This window comes from Diaphorina citri, unplaced genomic scaffold (assembly GCF_000475195.1).
Source record: "Diaphorina citri unplaced genomic scaffold, Diaci psyllid genome assembly version 1.1 scaffold1101, whole genome shotgun sequence".
NCBI classification, from domain to species: domain Eukaryota; kingdom Metazoa; phylum Arthropoda; class Insecta; order Hemiptera; family Psyllidae; genus Diaphorina; species Diaphorina citri.
The window spans coordinates 21,583-36,049 of NW_007378530.1; the positions used below are offsets into that span (position 1 = coordinate 21,583).

General features: G+C 39.6%; 1 protein-coding gene across 1 annotated transcript in view; it reads left to right on the top strand.

The window, feature by feature from the left end:
• Positions 1-8,522: 8,522 nt before the first annotated feature.
• Positions 8,523-14,467, top strand: part of LOC103514212 (peptidyl-alpha-hydroxyglycine alpha-amidating lyase 1) — a 50,356-nt gene continuing 44,411 nt past the window's right edge. The window contains exons 1-5 of the mRNA XM_026827248.1: positions 8,523-8,728; positions 9,410-9,479; positions 10,133-10,182; positions 10,450-10,640; positions 13,686-13,822. Of these exons, the coding sequence (XP_026683049.1) occupies positions 8,669-8,728; positions 9,410-9,479; positions 10,133-10,182; positions 10,450-10,640; positions 13,686-13,822 (508 nt within the window). The 5' untranslated portion in view covers positions 8,523-8,668. The remainder of the gene's footprint in view (positions 8,729-9,409; positions 9,480-10,132; positions 10,183-10,449; positions 10,641-13,685; positions 13,823-14,467) is intronic.

The following is a 14,467-nucleotide window of genomic DNA, read 5'->3' on the forward strand; positions in this document are numbered from 1 at the left end:
GCGTTACTTTCCTTCCTATAGGATAAGGAAAGTAAAAATTGACTTTTCGACCTTTTTGAAGTTACTTTTTCGGAGTTTCGACCTCAGATTTGGATTTTTCACAACTTTTTACGCGGGAATCGATCAAATAATTTTTACTCTATTGGAACTGTTCCATTCAATAGAAAAGGCCTTGCTTAACCTGCCTCGGTGGTGTAGTGGTCAAGGCGCTCGCCTGGTAAACAGGAGGGCGTGGGTTCAATCCCAGCCGAGGTATGGAATTTTGAAGTTACTTTTTCGGAGTTTCGATCTCAGATTTGGATTTTTCACAACTTGGAACTGTTCCATTCAATAGAAAAGGCCTTGCTTAACCTGCCTCGGTGGTGTAGTGGTGAAGGCGCTCGCCTGGTAAACAGGAGGGCGTGGGTTCAATCCCAGCTGAGGTATGGAATTTTATCCTCAATATAATTCGAGAATTTGACCACAATAGTAGTAGCCCACTGCTGGAGTAAAGGGACTTTTCAGTCCTATGCGAGCAGTATAAATAAACACTATTATTATTTAATTATTTTCAAAGGTTCAATACAATGATGTAAAATCGAGGCGGAGCAAAAACTCAAGCCGGGGGAGGGGGATCATTGAGAGGTAATCCCCGCGAGCAATGCTCATTGTGGGATTCAACCAAACATAATTGGGAGGGGGATTATTATTATAAGCGTGACCGACAGATATGATAGCCTCTTGTCTTACCTCGTATTCTCCCTTGGCGTGCTCCGCACCGCTCCACGACAAGCGTGACCGACAGATATGATAGCCTCTTGTCTTACCTCGTATTCTCCCTTGGCGTGCTCCGCACCGCTCCACGACACATAAGTAACTCCATGACTCGGCACCATTTTCCCCGGAATCAGTGCCTCCTCATGCCGCGCGCGGGCGATGTAGAGCGTCTCCCCGTTGATGTCTTGGCCTCCCTCGAAAGCGGTGTCGGGGATTTCGCCCGCGGCGGCCGGCACCCAGGTGGGGGCTCGCCGCACCAGGGGGGAAGCGGTAGGGTCACCGCCTACAAAGAGAGATTGGGCTTTTTAGTCCGTCCTTCCTTTATTATTACAATAGTAATAAAAAGGTACAAGGGACGGACTATTGTATTCGCTTCGGTGTCGTCTGTCTGTCTGTCATTCTGTCCCCATAGAAGGACTTATCCAAACCTAGAGTCGACCTATATATCAAATTAAAGGTCTCTTTACCAGGAACACGAAAATGGTGGTGCAAATTTTGTCCAGAGAACCATAAAGCCAAAAAACAAAACAAAAGAAAAACTGGTTTTTGGGGGATTTTTTATAATGCCTGTAACCCACATGAACCCAATGGACAATATTCTCCTATTCAAGACTCGAACCACAAACCTCCAGATTCAAAGACCTCCGTGCTTACCACTACACAAGTGAGGTCGGTTTAGCAGTAAACTGAATGACTCAGTAAGACCTAGAGTTACATAGCGGGTGTCTATATTTGGTTTTGGTATCTACTACCACCATAATTGCCGTAACCCACGTGAAACTGATGGACATTATACTGCTGAAGTACATGTACATAAATGTAACATGATGTCATGAATAAGGGCCGCCATTCACTATCAGATACACCAGATCAGGTACATCTGTTCAGGTCCACCTGTCAGGCCTACCTAATAGTGAAGTGGCTGGCGTAACAGTTACTAGAGTTGTTCAGACTGGCTCAGGAAAAGTTCCTACGCCCTACGGACCTTCCAAAAGTCCGGTCGTCAATACAAAAATAAATATCGTCAAAATCGGAAGAAAAAAAAACCGTTTCACGAATTGAGGCAATTCACATAAGTTCTTTAATTGAAGCCCTTAAGGGGCCCCACAAAAACCTGATTAGGTCCAAGAGATCTGACGAGAAAATGTGACAGACACATCATGAGAGTGCCATGCCAAGTTTCATCAAAGTCTGAAAAACTGGTCGCAAACTATGGCGACATTAAGGAGCGCGGTAGCGCTCCGCCCCGCCAAGTCAAGAAAGTTTGACCGCGCTACTAGAGATATTATACGCGACAGGGAAAGTAGCCGTTTTCAGGTAGTTGTAGGCAGATAAACAAATACTTGGCCTATTTAACTTGGAGGGTAGCGCGCTTGCCTTGTAAGTGCTAGGTCACGGGTTCGATTCCCGCCCGGGGCGGATTTTATCCTGAACGGATGAATATTTATTTAACTGACTGATTTGTACTGAATACTGATAAATGGAAACTTCACAAATAAATAATGACGTAATGAGAGATTTCACCAATGGGAGAATTTTCAATGATTCAAAAAGGAGTCTTTAAAGATCCGAACAGGAGTTTTTGAAAATTCCTCCTTTTTAAATCACCAAAAACTTTTTTTTTTTTATATATAATTGAAAACTCCTTCTTGGATGAATAAAAATTTTCCCATTAGTGAAATCTTTCATTAAGTCATTGGTGAAATCCAACAGCAGAATTAATTATCTAATCATTGACTTTATAGGCCTACGAAGTGAGCCTACTTGAAATGCAGCGATCCTACCATGTAAGTCCTAGGTCGTAGGTTTGATTCCCGTCCGGGCCGAACTTTTTTTTTTCTTAATAAGTTTAACAGAGGGAACTGTAACTGCTAAGGTCATTAATCAAGAGTTAAATTCAAATATGTATGTATTATAGGTTAGGGTAGCCAGCCTGATATGTACACCAATTGATTCGACCCCGTCGACTGAAAGTACTCTCCCTCGACAACATAGATTCACCTCGTCGGACGACCATCGATCGACTATGTGTGGACACAGCTGTAGAAGGAACTGTAACAAAGGAGAACTTATCGTCTCGAAATCGAAGAGAGGAGGGCAGGATAGGAAAAATCCAGACGTTCCGAGAACAGACCCCACGTCACTAATCAAGAGTTGATATGTACACCAATCGATTCCTTGTGAAAAATTCCATAGGAAAGACACCTTGGTCATCTTAAATACTCTACTGGGAACTCTTGTTTTCCGAAAAACCAGATTGAAATATTGGGAGATATCACAGAGAGGGAGCAGAGAATGAGAGAACCTTCCAATCTGAAATCAGAAGAGAGAATGAGCTCTGACTAAAATCTAGGTCTGAAGAAACCTCCCCTTGACCCCCTACTACCAAAACTAGAGTAGGGGATGAGGGGAAATGTAGGGGGTCGAGGTTAGGTTTCTCCTACATCTTGATTTTGGGTTTGGAGATTCCTCTGTGATTATTAAGATGGAAGTTACATTTGAGTTTTACAGTTGTTTTTAGGTACATTTTTGGGATGTGTTCGCGATATTCGTCGTTTGTTCGCGGTATCCGCGGTTTGTCGTGGATACCCCTACAAACAGACTAAATGCAAAACCGTTGCGTCGAGTAAACTGAGATTTCTCATCGTTCGTTCAATAGGACGTGTTTGTGAGATGACATCATGGTTTTTTCTTCTTCTTCTTCTTCTTCTTCTTCTTCTTCCTCCTCCTCCTCTTCTTTTTCTACATCTTCTTTTTATTTATTTTTTGGCAGTGAGTCAAAACCGAATATTTGTCTGATGTCTATGATACTGCTTAGTTTTTATTCAATTTCTGAGTATTGTAGGTACATGAGACAGTGTCTTTTAATATCTTTTTCTTGTTCAGATTGGTCACCCGTCCGGATATCAAACACTCCCAACGTTGCTGAACTCCAGTGATCCATTGGGAACCTCTAACCATTTGATTTTGGGAGATTCCTCTGTGATTATTAAGATAGAAGTTACATTGTGTTTTACAGTTGTTTTTAGGTACATTTTTGGGATGTGTTCGCGATATTCGTCGTTTGTTCGCGGTATCCGCGGTTTGTCGTGGATACCGCGAACAAATTACGGATACCACGAACGAACTGCGAATACCGCGAATAACACGAACAAGTCGCGAGTACCGCGAACAAACCAAGAATACCGCGAATGAGTCGCGAGTACCGCGAACACATCGCGAATACCGCGAACAAGTCACGAATACCGCGAACAAGTTGCGAATACCGCGAACAAATCGCGAATACCGCGAACAAGTCGCGAATACCGCGAACAAGTCGCGAATACCGCGAACAAATCGCGAATACCGCGAACAAGTCGCGAATACCGCGAACAAGTCGCGAATACCGCGAACAAGTCGCGAATACCGCGAACAAGTCGCGAATACCGCGAACAAGTCGCGAATACCGCGAACAAGTCGCGAATACCGCGAACAAGTCGCGAATACCGCGAACAAACCGCGGATACCGCGAACAAATCGAAACAACTGTAAAAGACAATGTATCAATGTAATTTCTATCTTAATAACGACAGAAGAATCTCCAAACATGTTTAAGATGTAGGAGAAACCTAACCTGAACCCCCTACATTTCCCCTGATCCCCTACTCTAGTTTTGGTAGTAGGAACTGTATTTATTACTATGTTAAGGCGGTCTCTTCTTGATCCCCTGTGTGCCGCGTCTTATCGTCCCGAATTCGAAGAGAGAAGGAAGACAGGATAGGAGAAAGCCAGCTGTTCCAAGAACGAACATTATCCGGTCAGGATAAAATCCCCCCTGGGCGGGAACTTAGTTCTTTCTTGAACATACCTAACAAAGTTTTTTGTAGGCAGGTATATGTACCTATGTCTCGTCTAGTTTTTAACCTACGTTCTACAGTCTACAGTTACCTATTATACAGTTATCGTCCAGTCGCGCTGGCATTCAAGCATGGTGAACCTGCTTACTTTGCACATCCGCTTATGACTCATTTCTGCACACTGCACATACGAGTACCTAAGCAGTTATAACTGTACGTAGGTACCTACCTATTTCTTGTTGTTGATGTGTACCTAATTAGAAATATGTCTGGCCGGGTGACTTATAGGGAGGATACCATCAGCCTGAATTCCCCTTGCTGAAGAAATAGCAAAGGTTGAGTGCAAAGGACATCCACTCGTAAAATTTGCAGCCAAAACCAAAAGTCAGCCCTAAGCAATTACCTACCTTAAGGCCGATTGAGAGGCTGACGAAAAACGCCGACCCCGTCTGTACACGGAAAAAGGCGAAGAAGACAATTTTCTTCAGTTTGGGGCTTCGCCCGGCGAAGATCGCCCAAAATAAAAATGAAATTTCGGTATCCGATCCGGATTATTTTTGAATCATAATTCCAATACAGGTAGTAAGAAGAAAAAAAAAACCAAGCCAGATGTCCGCCGAAAGATATCAAAAATATACCTACATACATACTGCGAATAAAAGTCACCTCCTTACCTTTAACTCCCATTCTGACGAAAAATTATCTCCCAAATAGAACAAGAAACGGAAAATTTTTACAAAAACAGTTCACACAAAGACGACAAACCTACAAAAATAACACAAAAACTTGTCTTTAATTCCTTATATTCACTACAAAAAAAACAATGACAAACTTTCTCGAGATTTTTTCAGTAGGCGTAAACGTAAAGCGTACTAGCGTAGATTTTTTTTTTTTTCAGGCGTAAAGACGTAGATTTTTTTTCTGCGAGATAAAATACGTTCTTCTACGGTCAAGAGAGGCAACTTTAGACTGAACACTGAAGAGTGAAGTTAGAAGCTAGACTAAAGCATTCAAGATGTGAATGGAAACCTCATTTACCCATCTTCGAGTCATAAGGGAGGAACAAATGGAACTTTGCCCGTACGTAGCCTACTCCGAAGCTATTGGAAATTAGAACTTCCCCTGTTTGCCACATAATATTTTTAAACGGGCGGTAGCGCTAGTGTTCCTCATAGAAAGTTCCTCAAGTACCTCCCGTTTGTTCCATTCGATACACATTCTTCTCTTAACATAAACATAGTGCATAGATTGAACAACATTGAACGTACTACAGGGCCCGGAATTATAGGGGCAAAGGACCGGACATTATAGGGCTCACAGCCCGAAATTATAGGGGCTAAAGGACCCGAAACTGAAGCGCCAAGGACCCAAAATTGTAGAGGCTAAAGGGCCGAAATTGTAGGGGCTAAAGGGTTCAAAATAGTAGAGGCTAAAGGACTGAAATTGTAGGGCTAAAGGGTCCGAAATTGTAGGGGCAAAGGACCAAACATTATAGGGCTAAGGGCCCGGAATTATAGAGGCTAAAGGGCCCGAAATAGTAGGAGCTAAAGAGCTCGAAATTGTAGGGCTAAGGACTTAAAATACTAGGGATTAAATGGTCTGATATTGTACGGTTAAACGGCTCAAAATTGTAGGGACGACCTAGTTCCGGGCCTGATTTTCATTATTCCACTATCCACCTCTCTTTACTTCTCCTCTCGTTATTTATTATTATTATTATTATTATTATTATTACCATTACTAAAACATTATCATTACTATTACTATGTAGCCATCATCATCAATAACATTACTAGCACATCAATATTATCTCTCTTTTTTCTTTCTTTCATTCAATTTTTTTTCCCCCATCAGGAATTGAACCTGGGTCTCCCACATGTGCTTAGCTAACTAGGCTGGCTCACTAGATTAGATTTCTATCCTAATACTCACAATGTACACACAGGTTTCGGGTGAGCTCTTCAATAAGGTTGGGGAAATATTCGGATTTACTATAGAAGGAAATCTTTTTACTCAGTGCCGATTCAAACTTCTCGAAATCCAACTTGCTTTCCGGGTCCATGGCATCTATTGACGAGATATCTGTTACACCTGCAATATCAAAATATAAACATTAGTTCCACAAATAAATTGAAGAAAAAAAAATCTACAACCTAGCAATGTACAAATATACATATGAGAGTCATTGCCTAGTTAACTTGGAAGGTAGCAAACCTGCCTTGCACATATCTATGGTGTAGATCAGTGCTTCTCAAAGTTGTTGAAACCACAGCACACTTTTCAAGAGTCCTTTTTTTCTACTGCCATTTTTATTTTGTACCAATGAAACAATTGCTACATTACTCTTGTGGTCTGTGTTGTAACATCCTCATCCCATAGTATATCCCTCATCAAAGGGGCAATAAGAAACACAATACTTCCCATTCAGGTGTGTACCTAAATGGGAAGGCAAGGTTACAGGTGGTTACTTACCTATAAAATTACAAGTAGCTTAGAACTACAAATACACACCTAATAGTTCTTTAGTGTTTTCTAGATCTGATGCCTCGACTAATTTCTGCCTTCTCAATTTCTCCGCCAACTTCTCTTCGGGGGTCATTTCTTTCGTAATTGGGTTCTCATGGAGTCTCCTCTGAAGTTCTTCCCGCTCTAATCTCTGCAATGGATGAATTTTTCATTTAATACCTTAAAATTCCAATCCTTTTTAGGTGTAAGGTGAAATTTTTGAGGTTAGAAAAAGACGTGAATCACTTCCGAGAAGTTACGTGTCATAAAAGGTAGGTTGATGGTACTTACCCCAATCCATGGTCAAATTAGTGGGCACAAAATGAGAAATATAAACTGCTAGGAAACGGTATTGGATAAAATAGATTTGAAAAAGAACATTAAACTTTGGGCTGAAATTACAGGAACGGCGAACGGCAAAAATCAAAAATTTCGAACTGGACCAAAAAGAATAATGTGAAGCTAGCAATGAATGCAAAGTTGAAACTCTACAAAACTTTTAGGGTGTGGTAAAATCTTTTCATGTCCAATGCAAAAATCAAAAATTTCGAACTGGACCGAAAAGAATAATGTGAAGCTAGCAATGAATGCAAAGTTGAAACTCTACAAAACTTTTAGGGTGTGGTAAAATCTTTTCATGTCCAAAGGGATCAACTGGACCAAAAAAGAATAATGTGAAGCTAGCAATGAATGCAAAGTTGAAACTCTACAAAACTTTTAGGGTGTGGTAAAATCTTTTCATGTCCAAAGGCACTACGTGTAAATGTGGAGAAAAAATTCTAATATTTCGTCACACCCTAAAAATTGCACCCAGTTTGTGGCTAGCTTCTCACTTCGTTTTTTCCAAAGAGGAAATTTTTTCAAGGAGGTGGAAATCTGTGGACTGATTGCAGTAGATTTCAGAAGCGAATGTTGAGGCTACGTTTCTAAAGCCATTTTGAACTTAATACACAAAATTATGACAAATGGTCTGGACCATTAATATGCTGTTTTTTCTCGGCAGCATAAAGCGAAAATGGGACCATTGGCTCAGCCTTTAAAGATTTTTCTACAGGATTTTTAGAAAAACAGAGGGAGCATTCGATTCCCTTTTAAATTTTCCACATAACGAATTAAGAAATCAAGCCATTTCCCTACACCTTCACCTCCTCCCCTTACAATGAGCCTGCACTGGTTCAAAAATAAAATCGATATCCACTGAACCTGAACCTCTTTGAATGTAAACAAATCGTTTTGAAAGGGGGGCGGGAAATTTTGAAATTTTATTTGAGTATTTGAACTGTGCGAAAATAAAAATTGAATTTTCGACCTTTTACAGTTATTTTTTCGGATTTTCGACCTCGGATTTGGATTTTTCCCAACTTTTTACATAGGAATTGACCATTTATTTATAATTTTTACCCATTTGCAACTGATCAATTGTTATCTATTAACACCTGTATAATTGTAACTTGCGTTATTAAATCAACGTTATGGCCTGAACGGTAGTGTTTTTAGAAAGTACTGAACATTTGTGATACCATATGGAACTTTGAGCCTTCAATCTCAAGAATTCAAGTTCAGATGCTACTATGAGGATCAATGTAATCACCACTTACCTGTTTGGACTGATAACACTTTCCTATACTGATGTAAGTAGTTTGAAAAATCAATTGTTTGAGTAATAAAAGATTGTAAAGTAAAATTCTCTATCCTGCCAACGGGCTTGGCCTGAAGGTGATCATTAGTTGGGTGAAAGAGCTCACAGTGTGAGAATCCTCTCATTAAAGCCTTTTGAAAATGTATTCCTCCTTTACCTACGCACATGGTAATGGTAATAACATCATATTAACGTATTCAATTACGAATTTCGCACATGGTAATGGTAATAACATTAACATCATATTAACGTATTCAATTACGAATTACATAGGAAAAAGCCATGATATCTCCCTAAAAAAACCCAATCGGTAAAGAAAGAAGAACCAAGTATTGATATTTGATGGCCCATTATTATAATAATAAGCCGTCCCTTGAATTATCAATATTTTTTAAACGTTTTTCACACTTTTACTATCATTTATTTTTCACCTTTTTTAGTCCGTCCTTCCTTTATTATTACAATAGTAATAAAAAGGTATAAGGGACGGACTATTGTATTCGCTTCGGTGTCTGTCTAAAATGTTTACGGTTATTTCTGTGTTGGTCCTAATCTACCTAGATTGACTCAATAACTCTGTGGAATTTTGACACCTCCTGTCCCTTGGATTTGTACATTATTGACTGATCTACAGAATAAATAGTGTAATATTGATTATTTGTTTCTCTTGCAGGACAATCAATATGAACGGAGTGAAAAAGTTGAAAGAGAAAATGCCAAAACACCTCCTCCAATCACTGCAGGTAACTTATGATTTTATGAACCACTTTTGGTAGTTGTTGAGAATTTTTTATTTATTGTTTAAAGTAGCTACACAATTGTCCTTGTGAGGCTGAGTGAATTCTGCATTGCAAGCATAGAGTAGAAAAAAACACCATCTGGTAGGTAATTGAATCTGATACCTTTAGTTTTCAATCCTAGTGTGATATGCACTCAGCCTCGAAAGTTCTGATGGCATATGTAATAAGTACTTGTTACAAATTGACTACCTCTTTCAATTGATTCAAATAAATATTTATCAATAGGTGTTAGGTACCTAAATTTATTGCCTACTTACTAGACAAAATTTCTACTAGTAAATCCTTAAGGCAAGGCCATTTATGTGACTCATCCATTTAGTGGTCTTGCTCAGCATAGCTTAACAAAAACAAACCGGAAAATAGCCTATAACCTTCACGGGAGTGCAAGCAATAAGTTCACAAGTTTCATAGCAATCGGATGAGCGGTTTGGCCAGGCATAAAGTTCAAACAAACACACACACAACACAAATAATATTCATTTTTATATATTAAGAAGATATGTATCTTTTTATTTTTTATGGCTTAGTTTTAAATAGCAGCGTTCTCCCGCAAGAGCTCTTCCATCCAACCATTAATTTTCTTTGTCTTCTTTCAGAATACCATGTGGTAACGAATTGGCCAGCAAAGCATGTCAAATATGGACAGGTCTCATCAGTTGCCTATGACAGTCAGTCTAATGTGTACGTGTTCCATCGTGGTGACAGAGTGTGGAACAGCGACACATTCTACGACAATAATCTGTACAAACACCGGAACGGCCATCCCTTAAGGGTTTACTAGCAGAAATCCGGAGCGAAGCGACGGGTTTCGGCTAGTAATAAATAAAGAAAAGTTTAAACTCATACTGTGGTCCTGGCAATTGGTTGCAAATTCGATTGCAAAGTTTCATTTTGTGATTTTCAATAGTTACAGGTCTCATCAGTTGCCTACGACAGTCAGTCTAATGTGTACGTGTTCCATCGTGGTGACAGAGTGTGGAACAGTGACACATTCTATGACAATAATCTGTACAAACACCGAGCTGATGGTCCTATTGCCACCGAGACTGTGCTAGTGTTGGACCCAAATACTGGACATCTTGTCAAATCATGGGGTGCTAACATGTGAGTTTTTTAGTTTTTAGAATACTTAGTACAAACTAACCAACCTCAGTGGTGCAGTGGTTAGCGCGGTGGACTCTGGATCTGGAGGTTGGTGGTTCGAGTCCAAGTCAAGTCATAAAATTTAGCGTAGTGCTTTAAGCAGGGAACGACATTTGTGACAAGCATTTATGCTTAACACAATTAAAATTCCCTACTTAGTACAAACTATAAACTAATACCTTAATTTTTTTTATTATTATTAAAAAAAAAAAAAAAAAAAAAAAGTTTTTTGAGATTTAAAATTGGAGAGTTTATAATAAATATCTCTGCAAGAGAAATAAATTATGACAGAAAAAAAGATCATCAAGGTGGTTATTTTGGGAACAAAAAGAACATTTTTACTTTCCTTATCCTATTGACTGCCTAGTTAGCCTGGTTGGTAGTTGGTAGCGCGTCTGCCTTGTAAGCGCTAGGCCGTGGGTTCGATTCTTGCCCGGGGCGGATTTTATCCTGATCGGATAAGCTTCGTTCTCGGAATTGCTGGATTTCTTTTATCCTGTCCTCTCTTGGCTTTGGGGACGAAAAGACCTTAGCAGTTGCAGCCCCCGCTATTAAACCTCTTTGAAAAATATATATTTTTGTTCCATTATTTCATTACAAATTTCATCAGTAAATGGTTTCTTCAAATTAAATTGATCTCAAGGGCTTCAATCCACTCTTTATTAGTTTGTTTATGATTTTGTTTTACTTTCGTTTAACAAGTTTCTTTTCTCGTTCCAATAAAAACGGCAGGAACGGCATTTACGCCGGGCAGTTCTCACAAGCATTTCTGTAAGCCGACCAGTGTTGCGGTTCTGCCCAATGGGGACTTCTGGGTGGCTGATGGTTATTGTAATGCGAGACTAATCAAGTTTAATTCAGACGGGATGTTCCTTAGTCAAATTGGACGATCTACAAGAACTACAGGTAAACTTGACTAGAACATTGTTTTTCCTTTCTTTCTATTAGCCTGGGTGGTGTACTGGTCAAGACGCTCGCCTGGTAAACAGGAAAGCGTGGGTTCAATCCCAGCCAAGGTTTTATCCTCAAAATAATTTGAGAATTTGACCACAATAATAGTAGTAGCCTACTGCTAGAGGAAAGGAACTTTTCAGTTCATAGGACTGAGAAGTCGAGCAGTATAAATAAGCACTATTATTATGAGGATGAAGGAAAATATTTTTGACAAGTAATTTATGCTAACACATTTTTTTTTTTTAGGTGAACTAACTCCGGCCCCATATCATTTCCAAGTACCACACAGTATGACACTCATACCGGATCAGAATATACTGTGTGTCGCTGATCGAGAGAATGGCCGGCTCCAGTGTTTTGACTGTCACAATGGAACGTTCTTGCAGTCGCTGGAAAGCGACGTGATTGGACGAAAAATCTACGGGGTGTCTTATTCTCACATGAACGGTAAGAGACTATTTTACCTCTTTTTATTTAACTCTAGTTCTCTGTTTGTTTGTTCATTATTTTCTTTTTTTAGAGGATCAAGCACACTGTATAACTGCTATTTTTTAGTGACGGTGGTTTTTTCGACCTCAGAGCATAGTTTCTACATTCTGTTCTATTCACATTCTATTCTATTCATATTATATTCTAATTCTATCCATATTCTTTTTCCTTTCTTTCTATTAGCCTGGGTGGTGTACTGGTCAAGACGCTCGTCTGGTAAACAGGAGAGCGTGGGTTTAATCCCAGCCAAGGTTTTATCCTCAAAATAAGTAAACTTGACTAGAACATTCTTTTCCTTTCTTTCTATTAGCCTGGGTGGTGTAGTGGTCAAGACGCTCGCCTGTTAAACAGGAGAGCGTGGGTTTAATCCCAGCCAAGGTTTTATCCTCAAAATAATTTGAGAATTTGACCACAATAAATAATAGTAGTAGCCTACTGCTAGAGGAAAGGAACTTTTCAGTCCATAGGACTGAGAAGTCGAGCAGTATAAATTTTATTTTAATTTGCAGGTCTCATCAGTTGCCTACGACAGTCAGTCTAATGTGTACGTGTTCCATCGTGGTGACAGAGTGTGGAACAGCGACACATTCTACGACAATAATCTGTACAAACACCGAGCTGATGGTCCTATTGCCACTGAGACTGTGCTAGTGTTGGACCCAAATACTGGACATCTTGTCAAATCATGGGGTGCTAACTTGTGAGTTTTTTAGTTTTTAGAATACCTAGCTGCTTTGGTGACCAGTGTTTTGTGATCCAAAATATTGCTGTTTTCTGATTTTGTTTGTGTTCAGAATTTTGAGCACTATAAATTTGAAAGGTGTGACAATGTGCGAGTTTGATTTTTAGAATGAGCAGAAATATATCCTTACAGGTTGAATTGAATATTTCTATTTAAAAACACATTGATATATCAACCAGCAAATCAGAGTTTGCTATTCTAGGGATCTATTGTGGCTGAATTTGAAATGATGATATGTATTGTGATGTCACGTACGGGAAAGCTAAGGCCGGCCACTCACTATCAGGCAAACCTGACGAGTACACCTGAACAGGTCCGCCTGTCAGGGTGTCAGGTCGACTATGTTTGGACACACCTTAAGAGCACGATGTTGTTTTTCTCTCTTCCAGGTTCTACTTACCACATGGTATTACCTTCGACTCCTATGATAACATTTGGATAACAGATGTCGCTCTGCACCAGGTGTTATAACGTGTTTTAATATAACAGGTGGTTATAATAGTAAATGTTAACATGTTCTCTCTTCCAGGTTCTATCTACCACATGGTATAACAATCGACGTGACTCCTATGATAACATTTGGATAATAGATGTTGCTCTGCACCAGGTGTTATAACATGTTTTAATATAACAGGTGGTTATAATAGTAAATGTTAACATGTTCTCTCTTCCAGGTTCTATCTACCACATGGTATAACAATCGACGCCTATGATAACATTTGGATAACAGATGTCGCTCTGCACCAGGTGTCAGGTGTTATAACATGTTTTAATATAACAGGTGGTTATAATAGTAAATGTTAACATGTTCTCTCTTCTAGGTTCTATCTACCACATGGTATAACAATCGACGCCTATGATAACATTTGGATAACAGATGTCGCTTTGCATCAGGTGTTCAAATATCCACGCCTCAATAGTACAACCACGGCAACATCCAATCCTCTCATGACATTAGGTATGTTTTTGTTCGTTTGTTTTGTTTGTTTGTTTTTGTTTTTTTACCCCTAGCTACTTGATTACCAACATACCTTAAACCCATAAAATACATGAGACCTTGTTTAGACTGCTGGGGTAAAGGGACTTTTTAGTCTCATTCGAGCAGGATAAACAAGGTATATGAGACCTTGTTTAGACTTCTGGGATAAAGGGACTTTTTACTCTCATTCGAGAAGGATAAACAAGGTATATTCTATTCTATACCTGGGCAGGTCAGCCTTGTTAGCTTGGTTGGTAGCGCGTCCGTCTACCTTGTAAGCGCTAGGCCGTGGGTTCGATTCTCGCCCGGGGCGGATTTTATCCTGATCGGATAAGCTTTGTTCTCGGAATTGCTGGATTTCTCCTATCCTGTCCTCTCTTGGCTTTGCGGACGAAAAGACCTTAGCAGTTGCAGTTCCCTCTATTAAACCTCTTTGAAAAATATATATTTTTGATCCACTATTTCATTACAAATTTCATCAGTAAATGGTTTCTTCAAATTAAATTGATCTTAAGGGCTTCAATCCACTCTTTATGAGTTTGTTTATGATTTTGTTTTACTTTCGTTTAACAAGTTTCTTTTCTCGTTCCATTAAAAACGACAGGAACGGCATTTACGCCGGGC